This window comes from Oncorhynchus gorbuscha, linkage group LG06 (genome assembly GCF_021184085.1).
Source record: "Oncorhynchus gorbuscha isolate QuinsamMale2020 ecotype Even-year linkage group LG06, OgorEven_v1.0, whole genome shotgun sequence".
Lineage (NCBI taxonomy): Eukaryota > Metazoa > Chordata > Actinopteri > Salmoniformes > Salmonidae > Oncorhynchus > Oncorhynchus gorbuscha.
This window is the reverse complement of record NC_060178.1, coordinates 80,863,017-80,880,565: the sequence shown is the minus strand read 5'-3', so window position 1 is coordinate 80,880,565 and position 17,549 is coordinate 80,863,017. Positions and strand designations below refer to the sequence as shown.

Here is a 17,549-nt window from a genome sequence, read left to right as displayed (position 1 = left end):
TCATGTTTTGCAACTCAACCATAGCTTTAAAATAATGTCTTTGCCACACTGAGTGATATGAATGTGACAAAGGTCAGTATACCGATCAAGCGCCTCTGTCTCTGCTGGTGTTTTTACAGGAGTAGCCTACATTGGTATAGTGCTGTGTTAACAGCAACATGGAGAGGGGCCAGGGCTATACCTCTGAATCTACAGTAGGCTGGTTCAGAGTATAGCCTTGGGCTAATAATCCCTGCTATTTCTCCTGGCTAAAAGTGTCAACATCACCAGCGCTAGTTGGAATGCAGCCTTTCAGGATTCAGACAAGCCAATGCCATTTGTCATCCGCAATTATGTCCAGTGTTAGCTTCCTGGTAAAAGTGAGTTTAATAATTGCCTCTGGTAAGAAAGAAAAATGTGGATATTAGACCTCACAGAGGTAATTGAAATTCCTATTTTTAGTACTTCAGAGGGCTGCAATACTTATCAGCAATTATTATGGACCATGGTCCTTTCACACATGTTTTTTGAAACAGCTCCCATATTCTATTTCCTCATTCAAAGACTATTCTGTTTTGTGTTAAATTGTTTTCTCATTTGAAGCAAATAAACAGCTATGAGAATGAAATGTAACGCATTGCCTTGCGAGGGAATTTGACGACGCATTTTTTCCTAAAGTACATATTTGTTTCACATTTTCTGTGTGTAAACCAGTTACTGATATAAACCCTCTGTTTAAAGCCCAACCTATATAATGTCTAAATATAACTGACAGATTAATGGGAGGTGGAAAGGGTCAGTGGATTACCCAGTTTATTGTTGGATCAGGGGATAAAATGTAAATGTATTTTGTCAGTAAACAAAATCAAACTGTGTCTCCCTTCAGGAGCAGTATATTAATGCATCTCTTATAATGTGATTTGTGAAACTCTAAAGTACATTTTTAAAGTATTAACTCAATAATGTGTTGTTAGTGCTGCCAGGAAATCAGGTATGACAGGTTCTTTTAAGGCTGTTCTGTGCTGTTCATAAGGGTTAAGGGAGATACAGATGAGACCTGTATTGAAAGCTAATGTACAGTATCTGAGCAGTTTGTTCCCTGGAATGTATGATCCTCTCCAGAGATGGTGTTTATAATGACGAGATGGTCTTGTCAGCTTCTGCCCTAACAATGGGAGTCGTTGTCCCAAAGCCGGGAAGACAGGTGGTCTGCTTATCAGTCTGCTTATCACTGTATTCTCACGTGGACAGATTTTGATGGGGTGGACCCTCGAGCTTCACCTCTTCCTCTCTGTCCTGATTGAGTTCTATAGAGTGAAGAGTCATAGGAATCAGTGTCATAGTTCATTCACTATATGTCCTTCAAGGGTACGAAGGTCAAACATCTTTGCTCGTACCCACATGAAGCATACGTGTTTAGAAAAAGTGGGAAAAATAGTGGTAAGGCCCTTTCAAAAAGTTTGTGTTTGTGATGACTCATAATTGAAGAGCTGAAGAACAAGGTTCAAATGTTCATGTATTATTTGAACACTTCTGTGTGTTCATCAAACAAATCCTGTGGAATATAACAGCATAGAAGAAAGGTACCCTTCATGTATCCAATTTCTACTTCACATATTTCATATTAGCCTGGAAACAGATGATGTGAATTGAAGGTTCACATTTTGTCCATAATGACTGTGCTGCCTGTAGCCGATCTCTCACTTGCAGTTCCTTTGGATTTTTCATCTTGACACGATTTATGAGTCTTTTTCACTTTCTGACACAATGATTACAATGAAACGCCATGGTGAGCCTGAGCCATTATAACCTCATCATGCATGATTAAAGAATGGAAAACTAAGGGAGGGGAAGTTAGCCTTTAACACGAGCAACATCAACACAGCATAGATCAATAGCATCAGCAAATCCCATTTTCTATTGTGGTTTGCCATAATAATTCAATAGAATATGTGCAGTTGATTCTGAGGTACAAATGGTTTTGAAGTGTAAATGAATTGGAAGGAGCAGCTAGAACCATATATCTACTCATACATCACATTGTGTTTGGATACAACAGCAAATCACTGGGAGAAACTTCCTGTAATAATGTGTCTAGTGTCATTCTCTGGGAACCACACTGGCCAGATTGTGTTACCCAACACATTACGGCAGAACCACATCTAAATAAATAATCCATACCTTAAGTGTTTGATCCCCCAGATGGCTTCTTTAATGCACAAGAACTGTTTAGATCAATAAGTAAGGTCTACCAGGAGAAATATGAGGCCTTTATTCATCATATCCCACTGAGATTGTGCAGCCACACGCGTACACACGCGGAACACCAGGACACTTTACTCTTTAAAATGCACTTCCTTGCACTTTCCTTCCCTCACACAGTCCCAGGTATGCTCTCAAAACTGCAAACTCAAAGAGCCATGGCACCATTTTAAAAGGAAAGAAAACCATTGTAAGTTCTGTATATACTTTTTAATAGGGGCATTTTATATATCATAATTTTCAGCATTTTAAACAAACATTTAGGAATATCCTATGTAGGCCTTTTTCCATAATTATTTGTTTATAACCTACACATTATCTTGGGGCACAAACCAATCTGTTAGCCTGAAGTCAGTGTGATTGTGTGAACTCCGGCCTGTCGATGCGTCATGCGAACTAAATCACACGCAAACACTTTTCTTCTCACGTTGTGAAAATGCGGCGTGGACTTCCGATTGAAAAGTTGTCATTCTGGAGCTATTGAAGTGAGTGCTAGGCTACATCCCGAGTTTTTCTGCTTCTATGTGTAATACTTTTTAAACGAAATTGTAGTGATTTGAAAATCACGTCATATAAAGTAGGCTACTGAGAGAAGTTTGAATTTTTAACACCTCTCATAAATATGCGTTGATTGGATTGCGAGTTTCCTGTAGCGCCGGTTGTTATTTTGCCTAGCTAACGTTACTTGATTACGTTTTTCTGCTGACGGAAAAACAATTTGACAGCTAGCCTAATAGGTATATTGCTCTCTTGTGAAAGTGACGTTTAAGCTACAAATAGGCCTATGCACTAATTTGTTGAAGGGTGCCTTCAAACAGATTAAATGTGCATTTCATTGTGAAGACAGTAGGCAATATAACAATATATGCCATACCAGTGCATTCTGATGGAAATATTGTAGGTGCAGTCTAAACCTAAAAGATGTGGCGCTGAAAATAGCCATAGGCTATATATATATCAACCAAAGTAATGTAATCAATAGACACGCACAACTTGGAGCAGAAATATGTAATTTTATAGTAGCCTATACTGTAGGTGAAAATACACAAGTATTAATCCTGTACTCAGGGCATTCTTCTGACATTTTTGTCAAGTGTGATTTGTTTTTGTAGGCTTTGTGAGACCTGAAGATGAAGCCAGTAATAGTTGTGCATGGGCCATCCCGGATGATATGGCTAAGGCATCAGTGGATGGGGTGAAGTCTACAGCTACTGCAGCCTTTCTGGCTATGAAGAGAGGAGGCAGTGCATTGGATGCTGTTGAGCTGTCTGTTAGGGCCTTAGAAGATAACCCAACCTTTGATGCAGGTACTTTCCCTGTGCTGCTGGTGTGGTGATTTGAATTGTACAGTATCTCCAATGGTGATAGTTCTCTATTGAAACATATCATAGATATTTTCATATTTTTTGCAGATTGAAATGAGTTCAAATTTCATTCAAATTAAATGTAAATGTTTTACAATTGGTTCAACATAAACGTTTACTTTAATCTTCAATTATATAGCTTGTAAACTCCATTTGCGATAGTGAATTCTCTCTGGTCTCATATTCAGATGCTTTTTAGTGAGAGCTGCTCTGGGCTCATGATTTTTTTTCAAATCAATAATTCAATTAAGTTCGATTTCAGCTCATGCCACATTTAAAACACTACCCACTGACCCTATTTAACTTTATAATCTTAAGCATTTTTCACAGTGGGCCTGAATATTTTCCCATTTTCTGACGTAATTTCCAAAGGTAGAATATGGTAGTATTCAAATGAGAAGGGTATCATGACAGGTGATAAGTTCCGTGTAACACATGTCATCTCTCTCACATGCCACTGTATTTCCTTTTCTACTTCTGACACCTCGATCACTCTGACAGCGTCGTTACATTTTGGTACACCAGAAGAACATTCATTTCCAATGGAATGCTGTGTTTTCCTTGCAGCATTGTGTTGCCGAGGCAGTTGCAGTGCGTTCTGTGTGGTGGACACGTTGGATTTATCGAACGTATGTGTAGACGGCTATGATAGAAATGGCAGCAGACGGTGAATGATGCATTTTTGTTGCATGCCTATCCAGATGATGCTGCGTACTATTTTGCGCTATGATCTGTGGGATCAAGGCGTAAGGAGTCTACTTAACGATCAGTCTAATGGCATTGAATGGTTTGGAGCAATCATCGGATTACACCAAACCATAGGGAAGCACAAGACACTTCATTAACTCACTCAGCTTATCGGGACCCATCTAGTTTGTGATGGCTAACTGCCACATTAGGTGAAATGCCAGATCCTCTTTAAGGCATTGTAGCGAAATCAGCACTTCATCACAGGATAATTGTATACACTGAAGCAGTTGGCACTCAGGAGCAAGGTCTAATCAATAGGCCACTAATGCAATCTCACTTTGGTGGGAAAGACTGCAAGTTACAATGACCTCTGGGTGTAGTGAAGAGACCTGATATTGTGTTATTACACAGCAATAGGCAGCTCTTTGTACTCCATTGACATCGATCAACTTTTCTATCAACACACCGTTAGGAAGAAGAAAGTGTTTCAAAATATACAACTTCGCTGCCACAAATATCAATAGATTTTAAATTTGTCTGAAGTAAGAAATGGCAACAAAAAAAAACTATTTATTTTGGTGTTGAATGACAAACTCTTGACCAACTCTTTCCTTTAGTCATGGTCTGAGAGAACCTGACCCCTGATGAATGTGGCCCACCATTTCATTTCAGGTCATGGAGCAGTACTGAATACTAATGGAGAAGTGGAGCTGGACTCCATCATTATGGATGGAAGGACTCTAGCTGCTGGAGCTGTGTCTTCGGTGAAGAACATCGCCAACCCTGTGTCACTGGCCCGCGCTGTGATGGAAAAGGTTATCTTTCTCTTTGTCCAATCATTTCTTATTTCCTCTTTCTTATCTCAGCTAAACAATGCATGCTGGTTACGTCTCCAGGAAGAGAAGAAACGCTGGGTACAGTATTGATCAGGCTGTAGCCCGGGTCAATCATCCTTTTTGGTTTGGAAGAATACTATGAAATGGTGGATTTTGTTCCCTCTTCGTCCGGTTCGATTTTGAAAATGTAAAAAAATCACTGTTTTCCATTTCGGGTTTTATTTTTTATTTTTTGCAATATTTTTTGCACTATGCATTATGTGGTTTGAATGCTGTAACACAGAATACAACAATTAATAAGAATCTCATAATGGCAGTGACTGCCCATTACTGCTGATACCTTATTGTCCTTCATTTATTCACGTTACTTTACTTTAGTAAAATATTTCAGTTGTTGTGTATATTACAATTGTTATATTTGATGACTTTATTATTTAATTCCAAGTCATCATCTCTCTATAAAGCTGCTGCATATACTGTCTGATAAATAGCTTCCTCAAAGCTTGGCGGACAGGAGTTTGGGCCTGTAACCGAAAGGTTGCTGGATTGAATCCCCGAACTGACGAGGTAAAAATCTGTTGTTCTGCACCTGAGCAAGGCAGTTAACCCACTGTTCCCCTGGCGCCGATGTGGATTAAGGCAGCCCTCCGCACCTCTCTGATTCAGAGGGTTTGGGTTAAATGCTGAAGACACATTTCAGTTGAATGTAGGTATCACCTTTTCCATTTCCCTAAATAATGCATACTTTTACGACACCTGAATACCAACTATCAATCACTTAGATTATGTACAGTCAGAAGAATAGCAGAGAGAATGATCTATTTCAGCTTTATTTATTTCATCACATTCCCAGTGGGTCAGAAGTTTACATACTCTCAATTAGTATTTGATAGAATTGCCATTAAATTGTTTAACTTGGGTCAAACGTTTCGGGTAGCTTTGCACAAGCTTCCCACAATAAGTTGGGTGAATTTTGTCCCATTCCTCCTGACAGAGCTGGTGTAACTGAGTCAGGTTTGTAGGCCACCTTGCTCTCACACAATTCTTCAGTTCTGCCCACAAATTTTCTATAAGATTAAGGTCAGGGCTTTGTGATGGCCACTCCAATACCTTGTCTATGTTGTCCTTAAGCCATTTTGCCACAACTTTGGAAGTATGCTTGGGGTCATTGTCCAATTGGAAGATCCATTTTATTTATTTGTTATTTTACCAGGTAAGTTGACTGAGAGAACATTCCAATTTGCAACCAAACTTTAACATCCTGACTGTCTTGAGATGTTGCTTCAATATATCCACATATATAATTGTCCTCCCTCATGATACCATCTATTTTGTGAAGTGCATCAGTCCCTCCTGCAGCAAAGCACACCCATAACATGATGTTGCCACCCCCATGCTTCAAGGTTGGGATGGTGTTCTTCAGCTTGCAAGCATCCCCCTTTTTCCTCCAAACATAACGATGGTCATTATGACCAAACAGTTCTTCTATTTTTGTTTCATCAGACCAGAGGACATTTCCCCAAAAAGTACGATCTTTGTCCCCATGTGCAGTTGCAAACCATAGTCTGGCTTTTTTTTATGGCGGTTTGGAGCAGTGGCTTCTTCCTTGCTGAGCGGCCTTTCAGGTTATGTCGATATAGGACTTGTTTTACTGTGGATATAGATACTTTTGTACCTGTTTCCTCCAGCATCTTCACAATGTGCTTTGTTGTTGTTCTGGGATTGATTTGCACTTTTCAAACCAATGTTCATCTCTAGGAGACAGAACGTGTCTCCTTCCTGAGCGGTAAGATGGCTACGTGGTCCCATGGTGTTAATACTTGCGTACTATTGTTTGAACAGATGAACGTGGTACCTTCAGGCGTTTGGAAATTGCTCCGAAGGATGAACCAGACTTGTGGTGGTCTACAATTTTTTTTCTGAAATCTTGGCTGACTTCTTTTGAGTTTCCCATGATGTCAAGCAAAGAGGCACTGAGTTTTAAGGTAGGCCTTGAAATTCATCCACAGGCACACCTCCAATTGACTCAAATTATATCAATTAGCCTATCAGAAACTTCTAAAGCCATGACATAATTTCTGGAATTTTCCAAGCTGTTTAAAGGCACGGTCAACTTAGTATATGTAAACTTCTGACCCACTGGAATTGTGATACAGTGAATTAGAAGTATAATAATTGTAATGATATTCGTCTGTTGTTTGAAGAGAGTCAGACCGAAATGCAGCGTGTAGGTTACTCATGACTTTTAATGAAGCTAATACGGTACATGAAATAACGGAAGAAGAAAACAACAAACGAATGAAACTAATACAGCCTATCTGGTGACTAACACTAAGACAGGTACAATCGCCCACGAAATACAACGCGCACTCAAGCTACCTAAATACGGTTCCCAATCCGAGACAACTAGAATCAGCTGACTCCAATTAGGAATCGCCTCAGGCAGCCAAGCCTAACTAGACACACCCCTACTAATACACACTCCCAATTAATACAAACCCCAATACGAAATACAACATATAAACCCATGTCACACCCTGGCCTACCCAAACATATAACAAAAACACAAGATACAATGACCAAGGCGTGACAAAACCCCCCCTAAGGTGCGGACTCCGGGACGCACCTCAAGAGCATAGGGAGGGTCCGGGTGGGCGTCTGTCCATGGTGGCGGTTCTGGCTCGGGACGTGGACCCCACTCCATAAATGTCCTAGTTCCTCCCCTTCGCGTCCTAGGATAATCCACCTTCTCCGCCGACCATGGCCTAATAGTCCTCACCCTGATCCCCACATAACTGAGGGACAGCTCGGGACCGAGGGGCAGCTCGGGACCGAGGGGCAGCTCGGGACAGAGGGGCAGCTCGGGACAGAGGGGCAGCTCGGGACAGAGGGGCAGCTCGGGACAGAGGGGCAACTCAGGATAGAGGGGCATCTCAGGACAGCGGGGCAGCCCGGGACAGAGGGGCAGCTCGGGACAGAGGGGCAGCTCGGGACAGAGGAGCAGCTCGGGACAGAGGAGCAGCTCGGGACAGAGGGGCAGCTCGGGACAGAGGGGCAGCTCAGGACAGAGGGGCAGCTCAGGACAGAGGGGCAGCTCAGGACAGAGGGGCAGCTCAGGACAGAGGGGCATCTCGGGACAGAGGGTCAGCCCGGGACCGAAGCAGCCCAGTACTGAGGGGAAGCCCGGTACTGAGAGGGAGCCCAGTACTGAGAGGAAGCTCAGTACTGAGAGGAAGCTCGGTACTGAGAGGGAGCCCAGTACAGAGAGGGAGCCTAGTACTGAGAGGAAGCTCAGTACTGAGAGGAAGCTCAGGCAGGTAGTAGGCTCCGGTAAATCCTGGCTGGCTGGTGGACCTGGATGATTAAGGTTGTCTGGCCGATCTAGAAGATCTTGGCAGACTGGCACTTCTGGCGGATCCTGGCAGACTGGCACTTCTGGTGGATCCTGGCAGACTGGTGACGCTGGGCCGACTGGCGGCGCTGGGCAGACAGGAGACTCCGGCAGCGCAGGAGAGGAGAAAGGCTCTGGCTGCGCTGAACAGGCGGGAGACTCCAACAGTGCAGGAGAGGAGAAAAGCTCTGGCTGCGCTGAACAGGCGAGGCGCACTGGACGCGCTGGGCCGACTGGGAGCACTGGCGGCGCTGGGCAGACAGGAGACTCCGGCAGCGCAGGAGAGGAGAAAGGCTCTGGCTGCGCTAAACAGGCTGGAGACTCCGATAGCACAGGAGAAGAGAACAGCTCTGGTTGCGCTAAACAAGCGGGAGACTCCGGCAGCGCAGGAGGGGAGAAAAGCACTGGCTGCGCTGAACAGGCGAGGCGCACTGGAGGCCTGGTGCGTGGTGCTGGAACTGGTGGTACTGGCGCGAGGACACGCACAGGAAGCCTGGTGCGGGGAGCTGCTACCGGAGGACTGGTGTGTAGAGGTGGCTCTGGATAGACCGGACCGTGCAGGCGCACTGGAGCTCTAGAGCACCGAGCCTGCCCAAGCTTACCTGGCTCAATGCCCACTCTAGCCCGGCCAATAGGAAGGGCTGGTATGTGTCGCAGCTGGCTCTGCACCCGCACTGGAAACACCGTGCGCTCCATAGCATAACACGGTGCCTGCCCGGTCTCTCTAGCCCAACGGTGAGCACAGGGAGTATGCGCAGGTCTCCTACCTGGCATAACTATTCTCCCTTTTAGCCCCCCCCAATATTTTTTTTGGGGTGACTTTCCGGTTTCCAACCGCGTCGCCGTGCTGCCTCCTCATACATACGCCTCTCCGCTTTAGCTGCCTCTATTTCCTCCTTGGGACGGCGATATTCTCCCGGCTGCTCCCAGGGTCCTTGACCATCTAATTCCTCCTCCCATGTCCAAATCTCCAAATGATGCATTCTCTCCCATTGCAACTGCTCTTCACAATTAACAGGGAGAGTAGGCTCAGGTCTGTTTCCTGACTCAGCCACTCTCTCTCTGCGCTTTCCCCTGTTACCTTCAGTTTTCGCTCTGTATAGCAATGCTTTCCTTCTCGATTCCATACGTGTATAGCCCTCTTCGCATTGCTGTAGGGAATCCCAGGCGGGCTCCTGCACTGGGTCGGGGTCGGCCGCCCACCTGTCGATTTCTTCCCACGTTGTATAATCCCTGCTTCTGCCGTCCATAACGTCCTCCTTTAGATCCTGCCAGTTCACACGCTGCTCGGTCTGTGAAGCCCGAAATGCAGCGTGTAGGTTACTCATGACTTTTAATGAAGCTAATACGGTACATGAAATAACGGAAGAAGAAAACAACAAACGAATTAAACTAATACAGCCTATCTGGTGACTAACACTAAGACAGGTACAATCGCCCACGAAATACAACGCGCACTCAAGCTACCTAAATACGGTTCCCAATCCGAGACAACTAGAATCAGCTGACTCCAATTAGGAATCGCCTCAGGCAGCCAAGCCTAACTAGACACACCCCTACTAATACACACTCCCAATTAATACAAACCCCAATACGAAATACAACATATAAACCCATGTCACACCCTGGCCTACCCAAACATATAACAAAAACACAAGATACAATGACCAAGGCGTGACAAAACCCCCCCCTAAGGTGCGGACTCCGGGACGCACCTCAAGAGCATAGGGAGGGTCCGGGTGGGCGTCTGTCCATGGTGGCGGTTCTGGCTCGGGACGTGGACCCCACTCCATAAATGTCCTAGTTCCTCCCCTTCGCGTCCTAGGATAATCCACCTTCTCCGCCGACCATGGCCTAATAGTCCTCACCCTGATCCCCACATAACTGAGGGACAGCTCGGGACCGAGGGGCAGCTCGGGACCGAGGGGCAGCTCGGGACAGAGGGGCAGCTCGGGACAGAGGGGCAGCTCGGGACAGAGGGGCAGCTCGGGACAGAGGGGCAGCTCGGGACAGAGGGGCAACTCAGGATAGAGGGGCATCTCAGGACAGCGGGGCAGCCCGGGACAGAGGGGCAGCTCGGGACAGAGGGGCAGCTCGGGACAGAGGAGCAGCTCGGGACAGAGGAGCAGCTCGGGACAGAGGGGCAGCTCGGGACAGAGGGGCAGCTCAGGACAGAGGGGCAGCTCAGGACAGAGGGGCAGCTCAGGACAGAGGGGCAGCTCAGGACAGAGGGGCATCTCGGGACAGAGGGTCAGCCCGGGACCGAAGCAGCCCAGTACTGAGGGGAAGCCCGGTACTGAGAGGGAGCCCAGTACTGAGAGGAAGCTCAGTACTGAGAGGAAGCTCGGTACTGAGAGGGAGCCCAGTACAGAGAGGGAGCCTAGTACTGAGAGGAAGCTCAGTACTGAGAGGAAGCTCAGGCAGGTAGTAGGCTCCGGTAAATCCTGGCTGGCTGGTGGACCTGGATGATTAAGGTTGTCTGGCCGATCTAGAAGATCTTGGCAGACTGGCACTTCTGGCGGATCCTGGCAGACTGGCACTTCTGGTGGATCCTGGCAGACTGGTGACGCTGGGCCGACTGGCGGCGCTGGGCAGGAGACCCAATACGAAATACAACATATAAACCCATGTCACACCCTGGCCTACCCAAATATATAACAAAAACACAAGATACAATGACCAAGGCGTGACAATAATCTGTCTGTAAGCAAGTGAAATAATCTGTCTGTAAGCAATTTTTGGAAAAGTTACTTGTGTCAAGCACAAAGTGGATGTCCTAACTGACTTACCAAGACTATAGTCTGTTAACAAGAAATTTGTGGAGTGGTTGAAAAACGAGTTTTAATGACTCCAACCTAAGTGTATGTAAACTTTCAACCTAATATTCAGGTAGAGATACCTCGTGAAGCAACTTCTCTCATCCCTCTCATCGTGCATTCTTCTGTCTTTTCTCGTTTTCTCCTTGTCTTCCCCACACTAACCTAATGTAACAGGCGTAAAAGAAACACACAGACCGGACAAGTAGGCGCACAATGGATTATGGTCATTGTAGTTAGCCATGTTTTCTGCCCTAAACTATGTGGAATATTGGCCTGTTGGAAACTACAGTTCCCTATGATTTATCTCAACAGAAACTGCACAATGTGCTCATTGAGTTCAAATTAGTTAACCAATGTTGGCCAATTAGTTGTTTAAGAATGAAAAATGGAATGAAAATGTTGGTTAAATTGCTCAGGACTAGGTGCCAGGTTAATTAACCGTCTTTAGAAATATCCCACCTTTGTTTGTGTCACCCTTTTACTACCTTTTGTGCTTCTTTTCCAGTACTAAAGGGCTTTTATTCTGCTAACCGAATATAGCACTTCACTCCTCTGAGCTGCTGAAAGTGCAAAGTGTAGGAAAGTATTCAGAACACATGACTTTTTCAACATTTTGTTACGTTACAGCCTTATTCTGAAAAAAATGTTTTAAAATCCTCAGCAATCTACACACAATACCCCATAATGATGAAGTGATAACAGGTTTTTAGAAATGTTTGCTAATTTATTAACATTTTAAAACTGAAATATTACATTTACATAAGTTTTCAGACCCTTTGCTATGCGACTTGAAATTGAGCTCAGTTGAATCTTATTTCCATTGATCATCCTTGTGATATTTCTACAAGGCCACTTGTGGTAGATTCAATTGATTGGAAAGTGATACACCTGTCTTTATAAGGTCTCACAGTTGACAGTGCATGTCAGAGCATAAACAAAGCCATGAGGCCGAAGGAATTGTTCATAGAGCTCCTAGACAGGATTGTGTCGAGGCACAGATCTGGGGAAGGGTACCAAAAAATGTCTGCAGCATTGAAGGTCCCCAAGAACACAGTGGCCTCCATCATTCTTAAATGGAAGAAGTTTGGAACCACCAAGACTCCTAGAGCTGGCCCGCTTGGCACTCTGCCAATCAGGCCTTTATGGTAGAATGGCCAGACCGAAGACACTCCTCAGGAAAAGGCACATCCCGCTTGCCACCGGCAGTCTTGGTGACTCTCAGCCCAGAAACAAGATTCTCTGATCTGATGGAACAAAAAGTCAACTCTTTGGCCTGAATGCCAAGCATCACGTCTGGAGGATACCTGGCACCATCATGCAGTGGGGGTGTTTTTCAGTTGCAGGGACTGGGAGACTAGTCAGGATTGAAGCAAAGATGAACAAAGCAAAGTGCAGAGAGAGATCCTTTTTTTAACCCCTTTTTCTCCCCAATTGGTAGTTACAGTCTTGTCTCATCGTTGCATCTCCCGCACAGACTCAGGGGAGGCAAAGGTTGAGAGCCATGCATTCTTTGAAACACAACCCAACTGCTTCTTCACACAATGCACATCCAATCCAGAAGCCAGCCACACCAATGTGTCAGTGGAAACACCGTACACCTAGCAACCTGATCAGCGTGCACTGCACCCATCCCACCACAGGTGTACGCAATGAGACAAGGATATCCCTGCCGGCCTAACCCGGACAACGGTTGCGATAGAGCCCAGGCTCGAACCCAGAATCTCTGGTGGCACAGCTAGCACTGCGATGCAGTGCCTGAGACCACTGCGCCACCCGGGAGGCCACAGAGAGACCCTTGATGAAAACCTGCTCCAGAGAGCTCAGGACCTCAGACTGGGGCGAAGAGTTACCTTCCAACAGGACAATGATCCTAATCACACAGCCAAGACAATGCAGGAGTGGCTTCGGGATAACTCTCTGAATGTCATTGAGTGGCCCAGCCAGAGCCCAGACTAGAGGTCGACCGATTTATGATTTTTCAACGCCGATACCAATATCAATTATTGGTGGACCAAAAAAAGCCAATACTGAATGAACAATGAACACTTTTATTTTAACTTAATATAATACATCAGTAAAAATCAATTTAATCTCAAATAAATAATGAAACATGTTCATTTTGGTTTAAATAATACAAAAACAAAGTGTTGGAGAAGAACATAAAAAGGCAATATGTGCCATGTAAGAACGCTAACGTTTAAGTTCCTTGCTCAGAACATGAGAACATATGAAAGCTGGTGGTTCCTTTTAACATGAGTCTTCAATATTCCCAGGTAAGAAGTTTTAGGTTGTAGTTATTATAGGACTATTTCTCTGTATACCATTTGTATTTCATATACCTTTGACTATTGGATGTTCTAATAGGTACTTTAGTATTGCCAGCCTAATCTCTGGAGTTGATAGGCTTGAAGTCATAAACAGCACTGTGCTTGAAGCATTGCGAAGAGCTGCTGGCAAACGCAGTCAAGTGCTGTTTGAATGAATGCTTACAAACCTGCTGCTGCCTAGCACCGCTCAGTCAGACTGCTCTATCAAATCATAGACTTAATTATAATATAATAACACACAGAAATACGAGCCATAGGTCATTAATATGGTCAAATCCGGAAACTATCATTTCGAAAACAAGGTTTATTCTTTCAGTGAAATACGGAACCGTTCCATATTTTATCTAACGGATGGCATCCCTAAGTCTAAATATTGCTGTTACATTGCACAATCTTCAATGTTACGTCATAATTACGTACAATTCTGGCAAATTAGTTCGCAACGAGCCAGGCGGCCCAAACCTTTGGATATACCCTGACTCTGCCTGCAATGAACGCAAGAGAAGTGACACAATTTCCCTAGTTAATATTGCCTGCTAACATGAATTTCCTTTAACTAAATATGCAGGTTTAAAAAAATATATACTTCTGTGTATTGATTTTAAGAAAGGCATTGATGTTTAGGGTTAGGTACACATTGGTGACAGTGCTTTTTTCGCAAATGCGCTTGTTAAATCACCCGTTTGGCGAAGTAGGCCGTGATTCAATGATAAATTAACAGGCACCGCATCGATTATATGCAACGCAGGACAAGCTAGATAAACTAATAATATCATCAACCATGTGTAGTTAACTAGTGATTATGTTAAGATTGATTGTTTTTATAAGATATGTTTAATGCTAGCTAGCACCTTACCATGGCTCCTTGCTGCATTCGCATAACAGGTAGTCAGCCTGCCATGCAGTCTCCTCGTGGAGTGCAATATAATCAACCATGATCGGTGTCCAAAAATGCTGATTACCGATTGTTATGAAAACTTGAAATCGGCCCTAATTAATCGGCCATTCCGATTAATCGGTCGACCTCTAGCCCACACCCGATCAAACATCTCTGGAGAGACCTGAAAGTAGCTGTGCAGCAACGCTCCCCATCCAAGTTGACAGAGCTTGAGAGGATCTTCAGAGAAGAATGGGAGAAACTCCCCAAATACAGGTGTGCCAAGCTTGTAGCGTAAATTTTAGGCTGTAATGTAACAACAGGTGGAAAAAGTCAAGGGGTCTGAATACCGAAGGCACTGTATAACATATGAAGAGCTATAATACCAGGCAATTATTTTCTGAAAACATTTGCAAAGGTGTGTAGATATATTTTACTAGGCAAATCAGTTAAGAACAAATTCTTATTTTCAATGATGGCCTAGGAACAGTGGGTTAACTGTCTTGTTCAGGGGCAGAAGGACAGATTTTTACCTTGTCGGCTTGGGGATTTGATCTTGCAACCTTTCGGTTACTAGTCCAACGCGCTAACCACTAGGCTACCTAGTTCTAACCACCACCTGCCGCTCCAGATGAATCACATTGATCAGGCACACAGATTTACCAGAGCTAGACATTGTGAATAATTGATCAATCACATGATAAAACAGCTTACTGAAAGGTGATGAGTTTGGATAGTAACTGATATGGTTGTCATTGATACAATTTTGAGTGTGAGTTCTGTTAGCTCTCCTGTTTTACGGTTGCAATTCAACTGAGTACTTTGCTATAAAAGTCAAGTCCCTGAAAATTATAACTTGAAGGCTGATTATTTACGAAGGAATTTGGTTTGAATGCAATGATAAAGATAGCTATAGGTGGCTATACAGAATCTACTGTGTATCTGGGCTCTTGTGTTAGAGATGTCATTGAATTGACTTCTCTACACATGGTTATTGCCATCCTTCAAAACTTGACCATTTCCTTTTAGCAGAAATCAAAGGATAATCAATGGAGGCTGGTTTTTGAATGATTTTAATCTCGATCCTTTCAGGTGATGAGAATTATAGTTTGATTGTATAATTTACTCACATGGGACATTAAGGAGTAACTCATTGAAACATGCAGATCTATTATATGATGTAGCACTGAAAGTGATGAGATTATGGAGTGACGCTGTCCGTTTCAGATGTCACAGAACAGAATGAACAGAACTATTTGATCTAACAGCTAGGAGGTTATTAACAGGTAGAATGTGTAGGGCGGGAGGCATCTCTGTTCTCACTTGGCTACTTGGTAATCTTGTAATGCTGTCAACTAATACCTCACTCCAGATGCTATCTGAAAATGGATGGGAAACACCACTAAGATGAAGGCCTGTTGCAAAAGACTGACAGCGTATCGTATTAACATAACATCTTCCATGATTTATTAATTTGCCTGACACCTTCCATCAAAATAACTGACAGGGTTTATAATGAATTGTTTGGGATACAGATTCTTCTCATTTCCTCTGGTGAAGTCTGCTCAGCTCCAGCGGAGATACATATTTGAAGTCATGAATCCCCTTCTAGACTCTTTGAAACATATCCACACAGCGATATTGCTACAATTTTGTTTTCTGAATAGCCATTGTAAAGAATACAGTCTTCGGAGTCTCTGAAGTTAGGCAAACCCAGACAAAAATAACAGGCTTTTTGTCTCCTAGTTTTGTCCAACAAATCAGTGCATTATTAGCTAGCCTGACAATTCAAAGAACTATGTGTTTATACCGGTGAGATTCCAACCATCCTAATTTACCCCTTTTTTCTGCATGGATTTATATTCTCAGTGTGCTGGTTGTCTACTGCATTACCCTACCAATTTATAGATTAGATACTAACAAATCTTTCATCATGGAAGCTAAAAAACATGGTGAAACTTCACCTTGTCACTCAGGGAACACAAAATAGTGCCAAATGTCTGAGAGAATGGATGATCTTGGGCTCCTGTCACCACCCTGAAAGACCATAGTCCTGCTCTGATCTGTTTAACAGCTTGGTATTAAAAATTCATCAGGGCATGATCAATGCAGCGATCAAGCTTCACTGGCCCTGTGTTCCTTCCTGTTATCTAGAGTGCACCTGGCCTGACAGAGAGAAATGACATGAATAACCATTTTAATATTTAAAAGTTTCTAATGGTGTTCTCCTGTCTCCCATTACAGTACACACAGGACAAAACAGAACATTAAGACCATTCTACATTTGGAAGAGTTGAGAATGTACAGGTAACTGCCAAAATTAAGGATGAAATGTGTTAAATGTGTCTTAAAAGGGTATTGGGCCAGAACAGCTTCAATGCGTCTTGGCATAGATTCTACAAGTGTCTTTCTATTGGAGGGATGTGACACCATTCTTCCAAGAGAAATTCCATCATTTTGTGTTTTGTTGATGGTGGTGGAAAACACGGCATCCCTCCCGCTCCAGAATCTCCCATAAGTGTTCAATTAGGTTGAGATCTGGTGACTGAGACGGCCATGACATATGGTTTACATCGTTTCCATGCTCATCAAACCATTCAGTGACCACTTGGTGCCCTGTGGATGGGGGCATTGTCATCCTATGGGGGCATAGCCATGGTACTCAAAATAATGGCCTGCCCAGCATTTTTATATTTGACTGTAAGCATGAAGGGATGTTAATTGCTTAATTAACCCAGGAAACACACCTGTGTGAAAGCACATGCTTTCAAAATACATTGTATCCCTCATTTACTCAGGTGTTTCCATTATTTTGTCAGTTAACTATGTATTTTTGATTTGAATTATTTCACCTTTATTTAGCCAGGCTAGTTGAGAACCAGTTCTCATTTAAAACTGCGACCTGGCCAAGAATAAAGCAAAGCAGTTCGACACAAACAACAACACAGAGTTACACATGGAATAAACAAAACATACAGTCAATAATAGAGTTGAAGAAAATCTA

General features: G+C 43.7%; 1 protein-coding gene across 1 annotated transcript in view; it reads left to right on the top strand.

Moving 5' to 3' along the window:
* The first annotated feature begins 3,371 nt into the window (after window positions 1-3,371).
* Window positions 3,372-17,549, top strand: part of si:dkey-103j14.5 (isoaspartyl peptidase/L-asparaginase) — a 30,563-nt gene continuing 16,385 nt past the window's right edge. Inside the window, 3 exon segments of the mRNA XM_046354818.1 lie at window positions 3,372-3,396; window positions 3,399-3,548; window positions 4,968-5,110. Coding sequence (XP_046210774.1) covers window positions 3,372-3,396; window positions 3,399-3,548; window positions 4,968-5,110 — 318 coding nt within the window.